This window comes from Mytilus californianus, unplaced genomic scaffold, assembly GCF_021869535.1.
Source record: "Mytilus californianus isolate M0D057914Y unplaced genomic scaffold, xbMytCali1.0.p SCAF_14, whole genome shotgun sequence".
NCBI lineage: Eukaryota > Metazoa > Mollusca > Bivalvia > Mytilida > Mytilidae > Mytilus > Mytilus californianus.
In genome coordinates, this window is record NW_026262626.1 from 5,051,690 (window position 1) to 5,071,855 (window position 20,166).

The window sequence follows — 20,166 nt, forward strand, 5'->3', positions numbered from 1 at the left end:
TTTGAAAAAAAACCAGTTTTAATACGAACGCCACCAGAGATGGGTCTGATTACTTTCAATGTTATGATTACATTATAATTACTTTGTCAAATGTACGATTATATTAAATTAAAGATTACACCATTTCTCAAAGTAACTTATCAAATTGATGATTACATTGGCAAGTAATTCTGATTACATTTGATTACAAAAAATATCAAAATAACCCATTTTAATGATGTTAATGAATGAAGGTTAAAACAATATTAAATAACATTTTGTTGGTATCAAACTACATGTATATCCATATTTCATAATATCTTAACATGCTTAAAGTGAACAAAACTGTTTTAACAAGTTATATATTTATTACATATAAAGAATAAAAATGTTCTTTTAAGACACGAACACAATTTGAGATTTGTTTTTCATTTAAATTAGAACGTATCAGGATTACAAGGTATTTTGTAGAATAATTGATTAGATTAAATAACATGTCATCAGATTTTTGGCTGATTAATGATTACTATGATTAGTTGAAAAATTGTAACGGATTACGGCTGATTAATGAGTACATTTACATTACCCCAAGCCTGAACACCACTGATAAGTCTTATGTAGGCGCGACTCTGGAGTCTTGAACATAGAGGTATCTTTGACTCGGCTTGACTTTTTTCCATATACTTTTCTAAACTTAAAACATTCAGCTTCAGTAGTGGTAATCAATATTCAGAAATGATCATTTAATCAATGTCACATTTAATTATAAATATAGCTGAGACAACAACTGTCACCATCGCAACAACTTCGACAGAGACAAGCACCGAAGGTAGAAACGTCTCTCAAAATACAGGCACTCCAGCTGAAACGACAACTGTCAATGACGCCACAACATCGCCAGTGACTAGCATCACAGATACAACTGTCTCTGAGTGGACAGGCATTAACACTAAAACATCAATTGTCACTACCCCCACGACATCTCAGGTCACTAGCAGCGTGGGTTCAACTATCCCGCAGACAACCGGAACTACCCCTGACACAACATCTGTCACAGCTGCCACAACCTCGCCTATGACTAATAACGAAGGTACAACCGACACTACCGCTGAAACATCATTTGTCACTGCCGCCACCACTTCACCAGTGACTAGCACCGAAGGTATAACCGTCTCTCAAACTACCGACACTACCGCTAAAACAAAGACTGTCATTGTCGCCACAACTTCGCCAGAGACTAGCACCAAAGGTACAACTGTCTCTGAGACAACCGCCTCTACCTCTAATACAAAAAATGTTACTGCCAGCACAACTTCACAAGGGAGTAGCAGCGAAGGCACAACTGTCTCTCAAACAACCGACACTACCGCTGACACAACGACTGTCACTGCCGCCACCAATTCACCAATGACAATCACCGCAGGTCCAACCATCTCTCAAACTACCGCTGACACAACGACTATCACTGATGCCACAACATCACCAGTGACTAGCACCGAAGGTACAACCGTCTCTAAAACTACCAGCACTACCATTGAAAGAACGACTGCCACTGTCGCCAAAACGTCACCCGTGACTACCACCAATGATACAACCGTCTCTCAAACAAGCGGCACAACAACTGACACAAAAACTGTCACTAACAACATCACTCCACCAGTGACAAGCATCGAAGGTAGAACTGTCTCTCAAACTACCGGAACTACCGCCGAAACAACGACTGTCATTGTCACCACAACGTCGCCAGAGACTAGCACCACAGGTACAACTTTCTCTAAGACAACTGGCACTACTGCTGAAACAACAACTGTCACTGCTGCAACAACTTCGCCAGTGACTAGCACCAAAGGTACAACTGTCTCTGAGACAACCGGCTCTACCTCTGAGACAACGACTATCACTGCAACCACCACTTCGCCAGTGGCTAGCACCGAAGGTACAAACGTCTCTCAAACTACCGGCACTACCACTGAAACAACGACTGTCACTGATGCAACCACTTCACCAGTGACTAGCACCGACGGTACAACTGTCTCTCAAACTACCGACACTATTGTGGAAACAACGACTGTCACTGTCGCCACAATTTCTCCAGTGACTAGCATCGATGGTACAACCGTCTCTCAAACTAACGGCACTACCTCTGACACGACTATCACTGTCGCTTCAACTTCACCAGTGACTACCATCGATGGTACAACCGTCTCTCAAACAGCCGGCACAACAACTGAGACAACAACAGTGAAGGATGAAACAATTTCGCCAATGACTATCACCAAAGGTACAACTGTCTCAAAGACAACTGGCACTACTGCTGAAACAACGACTGTCACTGCCGCAACAACTTCGCCAGTGACTAGCACCAAAGGTACAACTGTCTCTGAGACAACCGGCTCTACTTCTGAAACAACGACTGTCACTGCCACCACCACTTCGCCAGTGGCTACCACCAAAGGTACAAACGTCTCTCAAACTACCGGCATTACCACTGAAACAACGACTGTCACTGATGCAACCACTTCACCAGTGACTAGCACCGAAGGTACAACTATCTCTCAAACTACCGGCACTACCGCCGAAACAACGACTGTTACTGTCGCCACAACTTCACCAGTGACTAGCATCGATAGTACAACCGTCTCTCAAACTAACAGCACTACCTCTGACACGACTATCACTGTCGCATCAACTTCACCAGTGACTTCCACCGATGGTACAACCGTCTCTCAAACAGCCGGCACAACAACTGAGACAACAACAGTCACGGATGAAACAACTTCGCCAATGACTATCACCAAAGGTACAACTGTCTCAAAGACAACTGGCACTACTGCTGAAACAACGACTGTCACTGCCGCAACAACTTCGCCAGTGACTAGCACCAAAGGTACAACTGTCTCTGAGACAACCGGTTCTACTTCTGAAACATCGACTGTCACTGCCACCACCACTTCGCCAGTGGCTAGCACCGAAGTTACAAACGTCTCTCAAACTACCGGCACTACCACTGAAACAACGACTGTCACTGATGCAACCACTTCACCAGTGACTAGCACCGAAGGTACAACTGCCTCTCAAACTTCCGGCACTACCGCCGAAACAACGACTGTCAATGTCGCCACAACTTCACCAGTGACTAGCATCGATAGTACAACCGTCTCTCAAACTAACAGCACTACCTCTGACAAGACTATCACTGTCGCTTCAATTTCACCAGTGACTACTACCGATGGTACAACCGTCTCTCAAACAGCCGACACAACAACTGAGACAACAACAGTGACGGATGAAACAACTTCGCCAATGACTAGCACCAATGGTACAACTGTCTCTAAGACAACTGGCACTACTGCTGAAACAACGACTGTCACTGCCGCAAAAACTTCGCCAGTGACTAGCACCAAAGGTACAACTGTCTCTGAGACAACCGGCTCTACTTCTGAAACAACGACTGTCACTGCCGCAACAACTTCGCCAGTGACTAGCACCGAAGGTATAACCGTCTCTCAAACTAACGGCACTACCACTGACACGACTATCATTGTCGTTTCAACATCACTAGTGACTACCACCGATGGTACAACCGTCTCTCAAACAGCCGACACAACAACTGAGACAACAACAGTAACGGATGAAACAACTTCGCCAATGACTAGCACCAATGGTACAACTGTCTCTAAGACAACTGGCACTACTGCTGAAACAACGACTGTCACTGCCGCAAAAACTTCGCCAGTGACTAGCACCAAAGGTACAACTGTCTCTGAGACAACCGGCTCTACTTCTGAAACAACGACTGTCACTGCCACCACCACTTCGCCAGTGGCTAGAACCGAAGTTACAAACGTCTCTCAAACTACCGGCGCTACCACTGAAACAACGACTGTCACTGATGCAACCACTTCACCAGTGACTAGCACCGAAGGTACAACTGCCTCTCAAACTTCCGGCACTACCGCCGAAACAACGACTGTCACTGTCGCCAAAACTTCGCCAGTGACTAACATCGATGGTACAACCGTCTCTCAAACTAACGGCACTACCTCTGACACGACTATCACTGTCGCTTCAACTTCACCAGTGACTACCACCGATGGAACAACCGTCTCTCAAACAGCCGGCACAACAACTGAGACAACAACGGTCACGGATGAAACAACTTCGCCAATGACTATCACCAAAGGTACAACTGTCTCAAAGACAACTGGCACTACAGCCGAAACAACGACTGTCACTGTCGCAACAACTTCGCCAGTGATTTCCAACGATGGTTCAACCGTTTCTCAAACAGCCGGCACAACAACTGAGACAACAACAGTCACGGATGAAAAAACTTCGCCAGTGACTATCACCAAAGGTACAACTGTCTCAAAGACAACTGGCACTACTGCTGAAACAACGACTGTCACTGCCGCAACAACTTCGCCAGTGACTAGCACCGAAGGTATAACCGTCTCTCAAACTAACGGCACTACCGCTGACACGACTGTCATTCTCGCTTCGACTTCACCAGTGACTACCACCGATGGTACAACCGTCTCTCAAACAGCCGACACAACAACTGAGACAACAACAGTCATGGATGAAACAACTTCGCCAATGACTAGCACCAATGGTACAACTGTCTCTAAGACAACTGGCGCCACTGCTGAAACAACGACTGTAACTGCGGCAAAAACTTCGCTAGTGACTAGCACCAAAGGTACACTTGTCTCTGAGACAACCGGCTCTACTTCTGAAACAACGACTGTCACTGCCACCACCACTTCGCCAGTGGCTAGCACCGAAGTTACAAACGTCTCTCAAACTATCGGCACTACAGCCGAAACAACGACTGTCACTGTCGCAACAATTTCGCCAGTGACTACCACCGATGGTTCAACCGTCTCTCAAACAGCCGGCACAACAACTGAGACAACAACGGTCACGGATGAAAAAACGTCGCCAGTGACTATCACCAAAGGTACAACTGTCTCAAAGACAACTGACACTACTGCTGAAACAACGACTGTCACTGCCGCAACAACTTCGCCAGTGACTAGCACCGGGGGTATAACCGTCTCTCAAACTAACGGCACTACCGCTGACACGACTGTCACTGTCGCCTCAACTTCACCAGTGACTACCACCGATGGTACAACCGTCTCTCAAACAGCCGACAATACAACTGAGACAACAACAGTCACGGATGAAACAACTTCGCCAATGACTAGCACCAATGGTACAACTGTCTCTAAGACAACTGGCACTATTGCTGAAACAACGACTGTCACTGCCGCAACAACTTCGCCAGTGACTAGCACCGGGGGTATAACCGTCTCTCAAACTAACGGCACTACCGCTGACACGACTGTCACTGTCGCCTCAACTTCACCAGTGACTACCACCGATGGTACAACCGTCTCTCAAACAGCCGACAATACAACTGAGACAACAACAGTCACGGATGAAACAACTTCGCCAATGACTAGCACCAATGGTACAACTGTCTCTAAGACAACTGGCACTACTGCTGAAACAACGACTGTCACTGCCGCAAAAACTTCGCCAGTGACTAGCACTAACGGTACAACTGTCTCTGAGACAACCGGCTCTACTTCTGAAACAACGACTGTCACTGCCACCACCACTTCGCCATTGGCTAGCACCGAAGTTACAAACGTCTCTCAAACTACCGCCACTACCACTGAAACAACGACTGTCACTGATGCAACCTTTTCACCAGTGACTAGCACCGAAGGTACAACTGCCTCTCAAACTACCGGCACTACAGCCGAAACAACGACTGTCACTGCCGCAAAAACTTCGCCAGTGTCTAGCACTAACGGTACAACTGTCTCTGAGACAACCGGCTCTACCTCTGAAACAACGACTGTCACTGCCACCACCACTTCACCAGAAGCTAGCACTGAAGGTACAAACGTCTCTCAAACTACCGGCACTAACACTGAAACAACGACTGCCACTGATGCAACCACTTCACTAGTGACTAGCACCGAAGGTACAACTGTCTCTCAAACTAACGTCACTACCACCGAAACAACGACTGTCACTGTCGGAACAACTTCACCAGTTACTGCCACCGATCGTACAACCGTCTCTCAAATTTCCGGCACTACCGCTGAACCAATGACTGTCACTGATACCACCACTTTACCAGTGACTAGCACCGAAGGTACAACCGTCTCTCTAACTACCGGCACAACAACTGAGACAACAACTTACACAGACGCCACAACTGTCTCTGAGTCAACAGGCTATACCTCTGAAACGACTGTCACTGCCGCAAAAACTTCGCCAGTGACTAGCACTAACGTTACAACTGTCTCTGAGACAACCGACTCTACCTCTGAAACAACGACTGTCACTGCCACCACCACTTCGCCAGTGGCTAGAACCGAAGTTACAAACGTCTCTCAAACTACCGGCGCTACCACTGAAACAACGACTGTCACTGATGCAACCACTTCACCAGTGACTAGCACCGAAGGTACAACTGCCTCTCAAACTTCCGGCACTACCGCCGAAACAACGACTGTCACTGTCGCCAAAACTTCGCCAGTGACTAACATCGATGGTACAACCGTCTCTCAAACTAACGGCACTACCTCTGACACGACTATCACTGTCGCTTCAACTTCACCAGTGACTACCACCGATGGTACAACCGTCTCTCAAACAGCCGGCACAACAACTGAGACAACAACGGTCACGGATGAAACAACTTCGCCAATGACTATCACCAAAGGTACAACTGTCTCAAAGACAACTGGCACTACAGCCGAAACAACGACTGTCACTGTCGCAACAACTTCGCCAGTGATTTCCAACGATGGTTCAACCGTTTCTCAAACAGCCGGCACAACAACTGAGACAACAACAGTCACGGATGAAAAAACTTCGCCAGTGACTATCACCAAAGGTACAACTGTCTCAAAGACAACTGGCACTACTGCTGAAACAACGACTGTCACTGCCGCAACAACTTCGCCAGTGACTAGCACCGAAGGTATAACCGTCTCTCAAACTAACGGCACTACCGCTGACACGACTGTCATTCTCGCTTCGACTTCACCAGTGACTACCACCGATGGTACAACCGTCTCTCAAACAGCCGACACAACAACTGAGAAAACAACAGTCATGGATGAAACAACTTCGCCAATGACTAGCACCAATGGTACAACTGTCTCTAAGACAACTGGCGCCACTGCTGAAACAACGACTGTAACTGCGGCAAAAACTTCGCTAGTGACTAGCACCAAAGGTACACTTGTCTCTGAGACAACCGGCTCTACTTCTGAAACAACGACTGTCACTGCCACCACCACTTCGCCAGTGGCTAGCACCGAAGTTACAAACGTCTCTCAAACTATCGGCACTACAGCCGAAACAACGACTGTCACTGTCGCAACAATTTCGCCAGTGACTACCACCGATGGTTCAACCGTCTCTCAAACAGCCGGCACAACAACTGAGACAACAACGGTCACGGATGAAAAAACTTCGCCAGTGACTATCACCAAAGGTACAACTGTCTCAAAGACAACTGACACTACTGCTGAAACAACGACTGTCACTGCCGCAACAACTTCGCCAGTGACTAGCACCGGGGGTATAACCGTCTCTCAAACTAACGGCACTACCGCTGACACGACTGTCACTGTCGCCTCAACTTCACCAGTGACTACCACCGATGGTACAACCGTCTCTCAAACAGCCGACAATACAACTGAGACAACAACAGTCACGGATGAAACAACTTCGCCAATGACTAGCACCAATGGTACAACTGTCTCTAAGACAACTGGCACTACTGCTGAAACAACGACTGTCACTGCCGCAACAACTTCGCCAGTGACTAGCACCGGGGGTATAACCGTCTCTCAAACTAACGGCACTACCGCTGACACGACTGTCACTGTCGCCTCAACTTCACCAGTGACTACCACCGATGGTACAACCGTCTCTCAAACAGCCGACAATACAACTGAGACAACAACAGTCACGGATGAAACAACTTCGCCAATGACTAGCACCAATGGTACAACTGTCTCTAAGACAACTGGCACTACTGCTGAAACAACGACTGTCACTGCCGCAAAAACTTCGCCAGTGACTAGCACTAACGGTACAACTGTCTCTGAGACAACCGGCTCTACTTCTGAAACAACGACTGTCACTGCCACCACCACTTCGCCATTGGCTAGCACCGAAGTTACAAACGTCTCTCAAACTACCGCCACTACCACTGATACAACGACTGTCACTGATGCAACCTTTTCACCAGTGACTAGTACCGAAGGTACAACTGCCTCTCAAACTATCGGCACTACAGCCGAAACAACGACTGTCACTGCTGCAGAAACTTCGCCAGTGTCTAGCACTAACGGTACAACTGTCTCTGAGACAACCGGCTCTACCTCTGAAACAACGACTGTCACTGCCACCACCACTTCACCAGAAGCTAGCACTGAAGGTACAAACATCTCTCAAACTACCGGTACTAACACTGAAACAACGACCGCCACTGATGCAACCACTTCACTAGTGACTAGCACCGAAGGTACAACTGTCTCTCAAACTAACGTCACTACCACCGAAACAACGACTGTCACTGTCGGAACAACTTCACCAGTTACTGCCACCGATCGTACAACCGTCTCTCAAATTTCCGGCACTACCGCTGAACCAATGACTGTCACTGATACCACCACTTTACCAGTGACTAGCACCGAAGGTACAACCGTCTCTCTAACTACCGGCACAACAACTGAGACAACAACTTACACAGACGCCACAACTGTCTCTGAGTCAACAGGCTATACCTCTGAAACGACTGTCACTGCCGCAAAAACTTCGCCAGTGACTAGCACTAACGTTACAACTGTCTCTGAGACAACCGACTCTACCTCTGAAACAACGACTGTCACTGCCACCACCACCTCACCAGTAGCTAGCACCGAAGGTACAAACGTCTCTCAAACTTCCGGCACTACCGCTGAACCAATGACTGTCACTGATGCCACCACTTCACCAGTGACCAGCACCGAAGGTACAACCGTCACTCTAACTACCGGCACAACAACTGAGACAACAACTGTCACGGACGCCACAACTGTCTCTGAGTCAACAGGCAATACCTCTAAAACAACGACTGCCTCTGCCGCCATAACTTCACTAGTGACTAGCACCGAAGGTACAACCGTTTCTCAAACTACCGGCACTACAGCCGAAACAACGACTGTCACTGTCGCAACAATTTCGCCAGTGACTACCACTGATGGTTCAACCGTCTCTCAAACAGCCGGCACAACATCTGAGACAACAACGGTCACGGATGAAAAAACTTCGCCAGTGACTATCACCAAAGGTACAACTGTCTCAAAGACAACTGACACTACTGCTGAAACAACGACTGTCACTGCCGCAACAACTTCGCCAGTGACTAGCACCGAAGGTATAACCGTCTCTCAAACTAACGGCACTACCGCTGACACGACTGTCACTGTCGCCTCAACTTCACCAGTGACTACCACCGATGGTACAACCGTCTCTCAAACAGCCGACAATACAACTGAGACAACAACAGTCACGGATGAAACAACTTCGCCAATGACTAGCACCAATGGTACAACTGTCCCTAAGACAACTGGCACTACTGCTGAAACAACGACTGTCACTGCCGCAAAAACTTCGCCAGTATCTAGCACTAACGGTACAACTGTCTCTGAGACAACCGGCTCTACTTCTGAAACAACGACCGTCACTGCCACCACCACTTTGCCAGTGGCTAGCACCGAAGTTACAAACGTCTCTCAAACTACCGGCACTACCACTGAAACAACGACTGTCACTGATGCAACCTTTTCACCAGTGACTAGCACCGAAGGTACAACTGCCTCTCAAACTACCGGCACTACAGCTGAAACAACGACTGTCACTGCCGAAAAAACTTCGCCAGTGACTAGTACTAACGGTACAACTGTCTCTGAGACAACCGGCTCTACCTCTGAAACAACAACTGTCACTGCCACCATCACCTCACCAGTAGCTAGCACCAAAGGTATAACCGTCTCTCAAACTTCCGGCACTACCGCTGAATCAATGACTGTCACTGATGCCACCACTTCACCAGTGACTAGCACCGAAGGTACAACCGTCACTCTAACTACCGGCACAACAACTGAGACAACAACTGTCACGGACGCCACAACTGTCTCTGAGTCAACAGGCAATACCTCTGAAACAACGACTGCCACTGCCGCCATAATTTCACTAGTGACTAGCACCGAAGGTACAACCGTTTCGCAAACTGCCGGTACTACCGCTGAAACAACGACAGTCATTGTCGCGACAACTTCACCCGTAACTACCACCGATGGTACAATCGTCTCTCAAGCAACCGGCACAACAACTGAGACAATAACTGTCACGGACACCACAACTGTCTCTGAGTCAGCAGGCATTACCTCTGAAACAGCATCTGTCACTGCCGCCATTACCACACCAGTGACTAGCACCGAAGGTACAACCGTCTCTCAAACTGACAGCACTACAACTGAAACAACGACTGTCACTGCCGCCACAACTTCACCAGTGACTAGCAATGTAGGCACAACTGTCTCACAGACAACCGGCACTATCGCTGACACAACATCTTTACCAGCTGCCACAACCTCACCAGTTACAAGCACAGAAGGTACAACCGTCTCTCAAACTACCGGCATTACCGCTCAAACAACGACTGTCACTGCCGCCACAACTTCACCAGTGACTATCACCAAATGGAAAACGGTCTCTGAGTCAATAGGCTCTACCTCTGAGTCAATAGGCACTGTCTCTGAAAAAACAAATGTCACTGCCACCACAAATTCACCAGTAACTAGCAGCGTAGGCACAACTGTCTCGCAGACAACCGGCACTATCGCTGACACAACTTCTGTCACAGGTACCACAACCTCATCAATGACTATCACCGAAGGTACAACCATCTCTCAAAATACTAGAGCTACAGCTGAGATATCAACAAGTACAGTCGCAACTACCACCTCGCCAGTGACCAGCAATGAAGGTACAACCGTGTCTCAGACTACTGGCACTACAGTATTAAACACCGAAGGTACAACGATCTCACAGACTAATGGCACTACAGCTGATCCAACAACAGGCACAATCAGAACTAACACCTCGCCAGTGACCATCACCGAAGGAACTGTTGTCTCTCAGACCTCTGGCACAACAGTGTCAAGCACCGATGGTTCAACTGTTTCTCAGACTACTGGCACTTCAGGTGAGACAACAACAGACACAATCGCAACTTCCACCTCGCAAATGACCAGCACCAAAGGTACAGCCGTCTGTCAGACTAAATGATATATAAATATGGATACGTATATTTGTTTAAATGCTAAAACATAATTGAAATTTATCAGGCGTAGATATCTATTTTTATATTTTAGACTGAAGTATTGTAATGATTCATTTAATGAATAATATCGTAGATTCGTTAAATTGAGTAATTCTGTTAAAGGTGTACTCCTTCAGGCATAGTTTATCTGAAATAGTTCTGGCTGTTCTCATTAGTTCCTTTTGATTTTGAAGTTGTCCAGCGGTTCTTATCTTTTTGTCTCAAGTGTACATGATGAATGTTATTCCAGAGGCACGTGTTGTGTGCACGATAATCATTGAATACTGTATATAGATATAAGAAGATGTGGTATGAATGCCAATGAGACAACTCTCCATCCAAGTCACAATATGTAAAAGTAAACCATTATAGGTCCTTCAACACGGAGCCTTGGCTCATACCGAACAGCAAGCTATAAAGGGCCCAAAAAATGACTAGAATAAAAACAATCAAACAGGAAAACCAACGGTCTAATCTATATAAAAAACGAGAAACACTTATGAACCGTGTTTCCTATATCACTGGGACGGTACCGTTGCTGTTGAACTATCTGTACAATACACTGATACTGCTTCGGTATTGAACTGATTCGAAATACTAATATTTTGTCAGTGAATCTCCAGTTTGTTAAGCTATATATATCGGTGAGTTAAGGCTTAAATGGTTACATCTACCTCAGGCATAATTGAACTCAGACGGTTTAGATGGTCTATTTATAGCTTCTGTATTTTAAGCTTCCAATTTTCTATTCTTTTTGTTTATTTTTCTTTTTATTTTGACTTTCCAAACTGTTGGATGTTAGATGTTAATACAAAAGGAGTGAAGGATGGATTTGTTATTTTAAAACATCTGCTCGTCCGTGAATAATGTTAGTGTATAATAGTGATGTCGAGATTTTTTGTGAGTTCCAAGTTCTTTGATCAGGCAATCAATTTTAATCAATATTTTTTGAGGCTCTGTTTTCCGAATCAACAGCAGCAATTTGTATGTATTAAAAATATAATGAGCATTCACAACTTCGGACTTCTTGAAAGATCAGATCATACTTTTTTACCTTTGGAATTTTGTTTTTCTGTCTATGTCATTTTATCTTTCGGTATTGACTTTTAGTCACATGTTATGTTCAAACAACATACAACGGGCATGGTATGACTACACTTTAGCAAGTAAAACCAAATTTTCTTTATTCCTGGAATGCAATTTATATAAAGCAAATAACAAACCATATGTACATGAGGTCTGTTTAAGTTAATGGATTTTTATGTTTGTTTTTTATTAGTTAGTCTGTCAGAGACGTTAATGGTGCGATAGCAAAAATCTATCAAAATGATTTCTTGAAGTCCTGCGACTCTTTTCACAAAAAATCTTACGATTAAAATTGATCGTAAGTTATACTGAAATGTGTATGACTTACGACTAATTTTACTCTTTAATGTTTTTGTGAAAAGAGCCGCAGTTTTTTTCTTTTAACACCTAATCATGTTTTGCTAACTCCACATAAATCCTGTCGAACAAATCTTTTTCAAATTTAATATTTGAATTTTTTAAACTGTCAAACGGGCTTTCACAAATTTAACTCTAGTTAAACTTAATATTGATTCCGCTATATTATATTTAATGTTGCTCCGTAGTGCGAATTCACTGCAGACGTTCATATGATATACTGCTTCTCACAGTTCATTCGTCGAACATTTTGGGGAAAAAAACCTGATCCAATACATATGTGTTTATTCTCTTCTGTGAGTTTAAAATTCGAATTTCAATACTCTCTGATCATTAAGAACAAGTTGGTATTTCTTATATAAGCATGAAATACATTTATGTTCCGTGCGACTGTCAGTATGTAACAGTTTAAAGTCTAAATTCATCTACAAAGACCAAAAACTTTGAAAGTGTGATTTTTATACATCATTTGCCGTATAAGTATTTTCTAGAAATCGCACTTATATATTGATTCATGTTTGTTTAAAATAACACACAAACCTGTTTTTTATAGGTTCAACGACAACATATGACGGAACAACAACAGGTAGGGTCTTTCTTTATAATATAAACATTGTGTCGATTTTTGAGGACCATAAAAATAAATTGCATTGAATACACATGTTCGCACATGTTAGAGAACTTACATTTCTCGGTATATCAGAATAGTAATATTGCACGAACCCGAAATTGTCAATGTACAAATATTGATGAATTAAATCTCTCGTTAATCCTCACTGTACCTTATCACATACATACTAAAATGCGCTTAACAGAGGAGATTTTTAAAATATGTTTTGCAAAAGAAAGAGCGTCCAGCATTTCATAAACGAGGGTATTTTTGTAAAATAAATTGCAAATCTTTTGAACAGAGATGTTTGATATGAAATCATAAGACGAGCCTTCGCAGTTCACACTCTTACTAGTACATCTGCTGTTAACTTGGAAACTGCGTGGGTTCTTTCCCTGATTTCAATGGAGAGAAAAAACTGTCCGTTCGGGGTAATCTTTGCGCATCAAAACATAATTAGTGTAAATGGTTTTTACGATGAAACAATACATTATAAAGAATATACATTTACATAGTGACACTTCTGATTCGTAGTTCAAAATGATGATATCAAATCGATAGCATGATTCACATATTGCGTAAGGTTAAAATCTAATTCATTAATTTGCACTGTGATGCAATAGCATAACATAGAAAACACTGTTAAAATCTGCTGGAAAGGGCTTGAATAATCAAATCGACACAGCATACAGCACAAACAAACCTAATAAAAAGACAAAAAAAACAAAAAAAAACAAAAAAACAAAAAGACGCAAAGTACCGATCTAAGAGTTCTCACAATTACCGAAAGCTAGTTCAAAGCAAATAACAACTGATAAATCATTTTTTCCAAGATTAAAATATCGATCAGTGCACTTCCAACAGATTAAGTGTGAAGACTTCATAAACAGTCTGAGAAATTCATTACCTAATGCAATGCTGAAATATAGGTATCGACAGAATGTTTATTTTAAGAAACACAACATGCGTTTTTTAGGTTCAACGAAGATAAGTACAGTTGACGGAACAACAACAGGTAGGGTGTTGTTCTTTTATGTAAAAATTGTGTACTTTTTGTATGGCATCAATATTATTCATATTAAATATACATGTGCATCCCAGTTAGAGAGCTCAACAGTAGGGCAAAGTCATTCAAAAATAGTCTCCTGGTGTTCTTGCAAATATATAGGTTTTCTCTTCGATGCAATGGTCAACGTAAACATTTGATACATGAAATCTTTGCATTTTCTTTTTTCTCTTCGTTTTCTTATTACATCACGATTTTAAATCAGTCAAACAAATATTTCTGTACAAAGATGACCAAAATATGAGCCAAAATAAAGCATAAAGGTTATTCTACCGCAAGTAATCATAGCCTCAGCCAGATTTGGGACACTCTTTTTAGAAGTTATGGTGTTCAGTGCTCTTTAATTTTAACATCGTAATTAACTTGGTTTTCTAACTTTTTGATTCTGGTAAAATTTATGAGTTTTATGTAACCGAAACACTTGTCTTGCGTACTAAATTATTGGCCTGGTATCATTGATGATTTTTGTTCACATATTTTTCTAAAGTTAACTCTATTAGTTTGTGAAGTTACATCGATTATTAAATGAATTGTCTGCCATTCAAAAGATGTTACAAATAATTATTTATCTATTTATATTATACATTTCAAATACAATATACACGCACACATCAATATCATTCTATATACACATTCACGATATATACAAAACATAAATATCATTCTGTGTATCTGGTATCCACACAAGAATATATATATACACATATATTTTTATATAAAAAAAAAATTGGACCTTTCTCGTTCTACAGCCGAAGGTATAACAGTTTCACAGACTACTGACACAACAGCTGACAAAACGACAGTCGCAGTCGCAACTACCACCTCACCAGTTACCAGCACCGCAGGTACAACAGTCTCTCAGACTACTGGCACAACTGTATCAAGCACCGAAGGTACACCTATCTCACAGACTACTGGAACTACAACTGAGAATACGACAAGCACCATTGCAACTAACACCTCGCCAGTGACCAGCACCGAAGGTACAACCGTATCTCAGACAACAGGCACAACAGTGTCAAGCACAGAAGGTACAACTGTTTCTCAAACTTCTGGCACTACAGTTGAGACAACAGGCACAGTCGCAACTACCACCTTACCAGTGACCAGAACAGAAGGTACAACCGCCTCGCAGAATACTGGCACCACTTTATCAAGTACCAAAGGAACAACTGTCTCACAGACTACTGAAACTGCAGCTGAGACAACGACAGGCACAATCGCAACAACCACTTCGCCGGTAACAAGCACAGAGGGAACAACCGTCACTCAGACACCTGGCACATTAGTGTCAAGCACCGGATATACAACTGTTTCTCAAACTTCTGGCACTACAGCTGAGAAAACAACCAGCACAGTCGCAACTACCAACTCACCAGTTACCAGCACCGCAGTTAAAACCGTCTCTCAGACTAATGGCACCACTGTATCAAGCACCGAAGGTACACCTATCTCACAGACTACTGGACTAGTGTTGCCAGCTGAGAATACGGCAAGCACCATTGCAACTAACACCTCGCCAGTGACCAGCACCGAAGGTACAACCGTCTCTCAGACTACTGGCACAACAGTGTCAAGCACAGAAGGTACAACTGTTTCTCAAACTTCTGGCACTACAGCTGAGATAACAGGCACAGTCGCAACTACCATCTCGCCAATAACCAGCACAGAAGGTACAACCGCATCGCAGAATACTGGCAACACTTTATCAAGAACCAAAGGAACAACTGTCTCACAGACTTCTGAAACTGCAGCTGAGACAACGACAGGCAAAATCGCAACAACCACTTCGCCGGTAACCAGCACAGAGGGAACAACCGTCACTCAGACTCCTGGCACGATAGTGTCAAGCACCGGAGGTACAACTGTTTCTCAAACTTCTAGCACTACAGCTGAGACAACAACAGGCACAGTCGCAACTACCACCTCGCCAGTAACCAGCAACGCAGGTACAACCGTCTCTCAGACTACTGGCACCACTGTATCAAGCACCGAAAGTACACCTGTCTCACAGACTATTGGATTTACAGCTGAGACTACGACAAGCACCATTGCAACTACCACCTCGCCAGTGACCAGCACAGAAGATACAACCGCTTCGCAGAATACTGGCACAACTTTATCAAGTACCGATGGTACAACTGTCTCACAGACTACTGGAACTACAGCTGCGATAACGACAGGCACAATCGCAACAACCACTTCGCCGGAAACCAGCATAGAAGGTACAACCATCACTCAAACACCTGGCACAACAGTGTCAAGTACCGAAGGTACAACTGTTTTTCAAACTTCTGGCACTACAGCTACAGGCACAGTCGCAACTTCCACCTCGCCAGTGACCAGCACAGAAGGTACAACAGTGTCTCAGACTACTGGCACTACTGTATCAAGCAACAAAGGTACAACTGTATTACCGACTACTGTAACTACAGCTGAGACTACAACAGGTACAATCGCAACTAGCAACTCGCCAGTGACGAGCACGGAAGTTACAACCATCTCTCAGACTACTGGCAAAACAGATGAGACATCAACAAGCACAATTGCAACTACCACCTCGCCAGTGACCAGTACAGAAGGTACAACCGTGACTCAGAGTACTGGCACCACTTTATCAAGTACTGAAGGTGCAACTGTCTCACAGACTATTGGAACTACAGCTGAGACAACAACAGGCACAATCGCAACTACCACCTCACCAGTGACCAGCACCGAAGGTACAACCGTCTCTCAGACTACTGAAATAACAGTGTCTAGCACCAAAAGTCCAACTGTTTCTCAAACTATTGGAACTACAGCTGAGACAACAACAGGCACAATCGCAACTACCACCTCACCAGTGACCAGCGCCGAAGGTGCAACCGTCTCTCAGACTACTGAAACAACAGTGTCTAGCACCGAAAGTACAACTGTTTCTCAAACTACTGGCACTAAAGATGAGACAACAACAGGCACAATTGCAACTACCATCTCGCCAGTGACCAGTACAGAAGGTAGAACTGTCCCTCAGACTATTGGCACAACAGTGTCAAGCACCAAAGGTACAACTTTCTCACAGACTACTGGAACTACAGCTGAGAAAACCACAGACACAATCGGAACTACCACCTCGCCAGTGACCAGCACCGAAGGTACAACTATATCTCAGACTACTGACACAACAGTGTTAAGCACCGAAGTTACAACTGTCTCACAGACTACTGGAACTACAGCTGAGACAACAACAGGGACAGCCGAAACTACCAACTCGACAGTGACCAGCACAGAAGGTACAACCCTGTCTCAGACTACAGGCACTACAGTATCTAGAACCGAAGGTACAACAGTTTCTGTTTCTCATAATACTGGCACTACAGCTGAGACAACAATAGGCACAGACGCATCTACCCCTTCGCCAGTGACCAGCACAGAAGGTACAACCGTGTCTCCGACTACAAACACTACAGTGTCTAGCACCGAAGATACAAGTGTTTCACAAACTACTGGCACTACAGATGGGACAACAACAGGCACAATTGCAACTACCACCTCGCCAGTGACCAGTACAGAAGGTACAATCGTGACTCAGAGTACTGGCACCACTTTATCAAGTACTGAAGGTGCAACTGTCTCACAGACTATTGGAACTACAGCTGAGACAACAACAGGCACAATCGCAACTACCACCTCACCAGTGACCAGCACCGAAAATACAACCGTCTCTCAAACGACAGACACTACAGTTTCTAGCACCGAAGGTACAACTGTTTCTCAAACTACTGGCACTAAAGATGAGACAACAACAGGCACAATTGCAACTACCACCTCGCAAGTGACCAGTACAGAAGGTACAACTGTCCCTCAGACTCCTGGCACAGCAGTGTCAAGCACCGAAGGTACAACTGTCTCACATACTACTGGAACTACAGCTAAGACAACGACAGACACAAACGCAACTACCACCTCGCCAGTGACCAGCACCGAAGGTACAACTGTCTCTCAGACTACTGACACAACAGTGTCAAGCAACGAAGTTACAACTGTCTCACAGACTACTGGAACTACAGCTGAGACAACAACAGGGACAGCCGAAACTACCACCTCGACAGTGACCAGCACAGAAGGTACAACCCTGTCTCAGACTACTGGCACTACAATATCTAGCAGCGAAGGTACAACTGTCTCACACACTACTGGCACTACAGCTGAGACAACGACAGGCACAATCGCAACTACCATCTCGGCAGTGACCAGCACCGAAGAAACAACTGTCCCCCAGACTACTGCCACAACAGTGTCAAGCACAGGTGGTACAACAGTTTCTCAAACTTCTGGAACTACAGCTGAGACAACAACAGACACAACCGAAACTTCAACCTCCCCATCGACCAACATAGAAGGTACAACCGTGTCTCAGACTACTGCCACCACTGTACCAAGCACCGAAGATACAACTGTCTCACAGACGATTGGAACTACAGCTGAGACAACAACAGGCACAATCGCAACTACCACCTCACCAGTGTCAAGCACCGAAGGTACAACTGATTCTAAAACGACTGGCGCTACAGCTGAGACAACAACAGGGACAGTTGCAACTACTACCTCGCCAGTTACCAGCACAGAAGATACAACCGCGTCTCAAAATACTAGTGCTACAATATCTAGCACCGAAGATACAACTGTCTCAGAGACTACTGGAACTACAGCTGAGACACCTACAGGGACAGTTGCAACTACTACCTCGCAAGTGACCAGCACAGAAGGTACAACCGTGTCTAAGACTACAGGCACTACAGTATCTAGCACCGAAGGTACAACTGTCTCACAGACAACTAGCACCACAGTTCAGAAAACAACAGGCACAGCCGCAACTACCACCTCGCCAGTGACCATCACAGAAGGTGAAACCGTGTCTCAGACTACTGGAACTACAACTGAGACAACGACAAGCACAATCGCAACAACCACCTCACCAGTGACCAGCACCGAAGGTTCAACTGTTTCTCAAACTACTGGCACTACAGATGAGACAGCAACAGGTACAGCCGAAACTTCCACGTCCCCATTGACCAACAAAGAAGGTACAACCGTGTCTCAGACAACTAGGACCACTTTATCAAGTACCGAAGGTGCAACTGTCTCACAAACTAATGGTACTACAGCTGAGACAACGACAGGCACAATCGTAACTACCACCTCACCAGTGTCAAGCACCGAAGGTACAACTGATTCTCAAACGACTGGCGCTACAGCTGAGACAACAAGAGGGACAGTTGCAACTACTACCTCGCCAGTTACCAGCACAGAAGATACAACCGCGTCTCAAAATATTGGCACTACAGTATCTAGCACCGAAGATACAACTGTCTCAGAGACTACTGGAACTACAGCTGATACATCGACAGGGACAGTTGTAACAACCACCTCGCCAGTGACCAGCATCGAAGATACAACCGTCTCTCAGAGTACTGTAACAACAGTGTCAAGCACCGAAGATACAACTGTTTCTCAAACTACTGGCACTACAGCTAAGACAACAGGAACAGTTGCAACTACTACCTCGCCAGTGACCAGCACAGAAGGTACAGCCGTGTCTCAGACTACAGGCACTACAGTATCTAACACCGAAGGTACAACTGTCTCAAAAACAACTGGCACTACAGCTCAGACAAC

General features: G+C 44.8%; 1 protein-coding gene across 1 annotated transcript in view; it reads left to right on the forward strand.

Annotated features, from left to right (window-relative positions):
- LOC127724874 (mucin-16-like) overlaps window positions 1–20,166 on the forward strand; it is a gene marked incomplete at its 3' end in the record, with an annotated part of 75,791 nt that overhangs the window by 22,317 nt on the left and 33,308 nt on the right. The window contains exons 20-28 of the mRNA XM_052231879.1: window positions 755–11,272; window positions 13,386–13,418; window positions 14,419–14,457; window positions 15,258–15,353; window positions 15,723–16,046; window positions 16,128–16,367; window positions 16,416–16,643; window positions 16,815–17,129; window positions 17,325–20,066. Of these exons, the coding sequence (XP_052087839.1) occupies window positions 755–11,272; window positions 13,386–13,418; window positions 14,419–14,457; window positions 15,258–15,353; window positions 15,723–16,046; window positions 16,128–16,367; window positions 16,416–16,643; window positions 16,815–17,129; window positions 17,325–20,066 (14,535 nt within the window). The remainder of the gene's footprint in view (window positions 1–754; window positions 11,273–13,385; window positions 13,419–14,418; window positions 14,458–15,257; window positions 15,354–15,722; window positions 16,047–16,127; window positions 16,368–16,415; window positions 16,644–16,814; window positions 17,130–17,324; window positions 20,067–20,166) is intronic.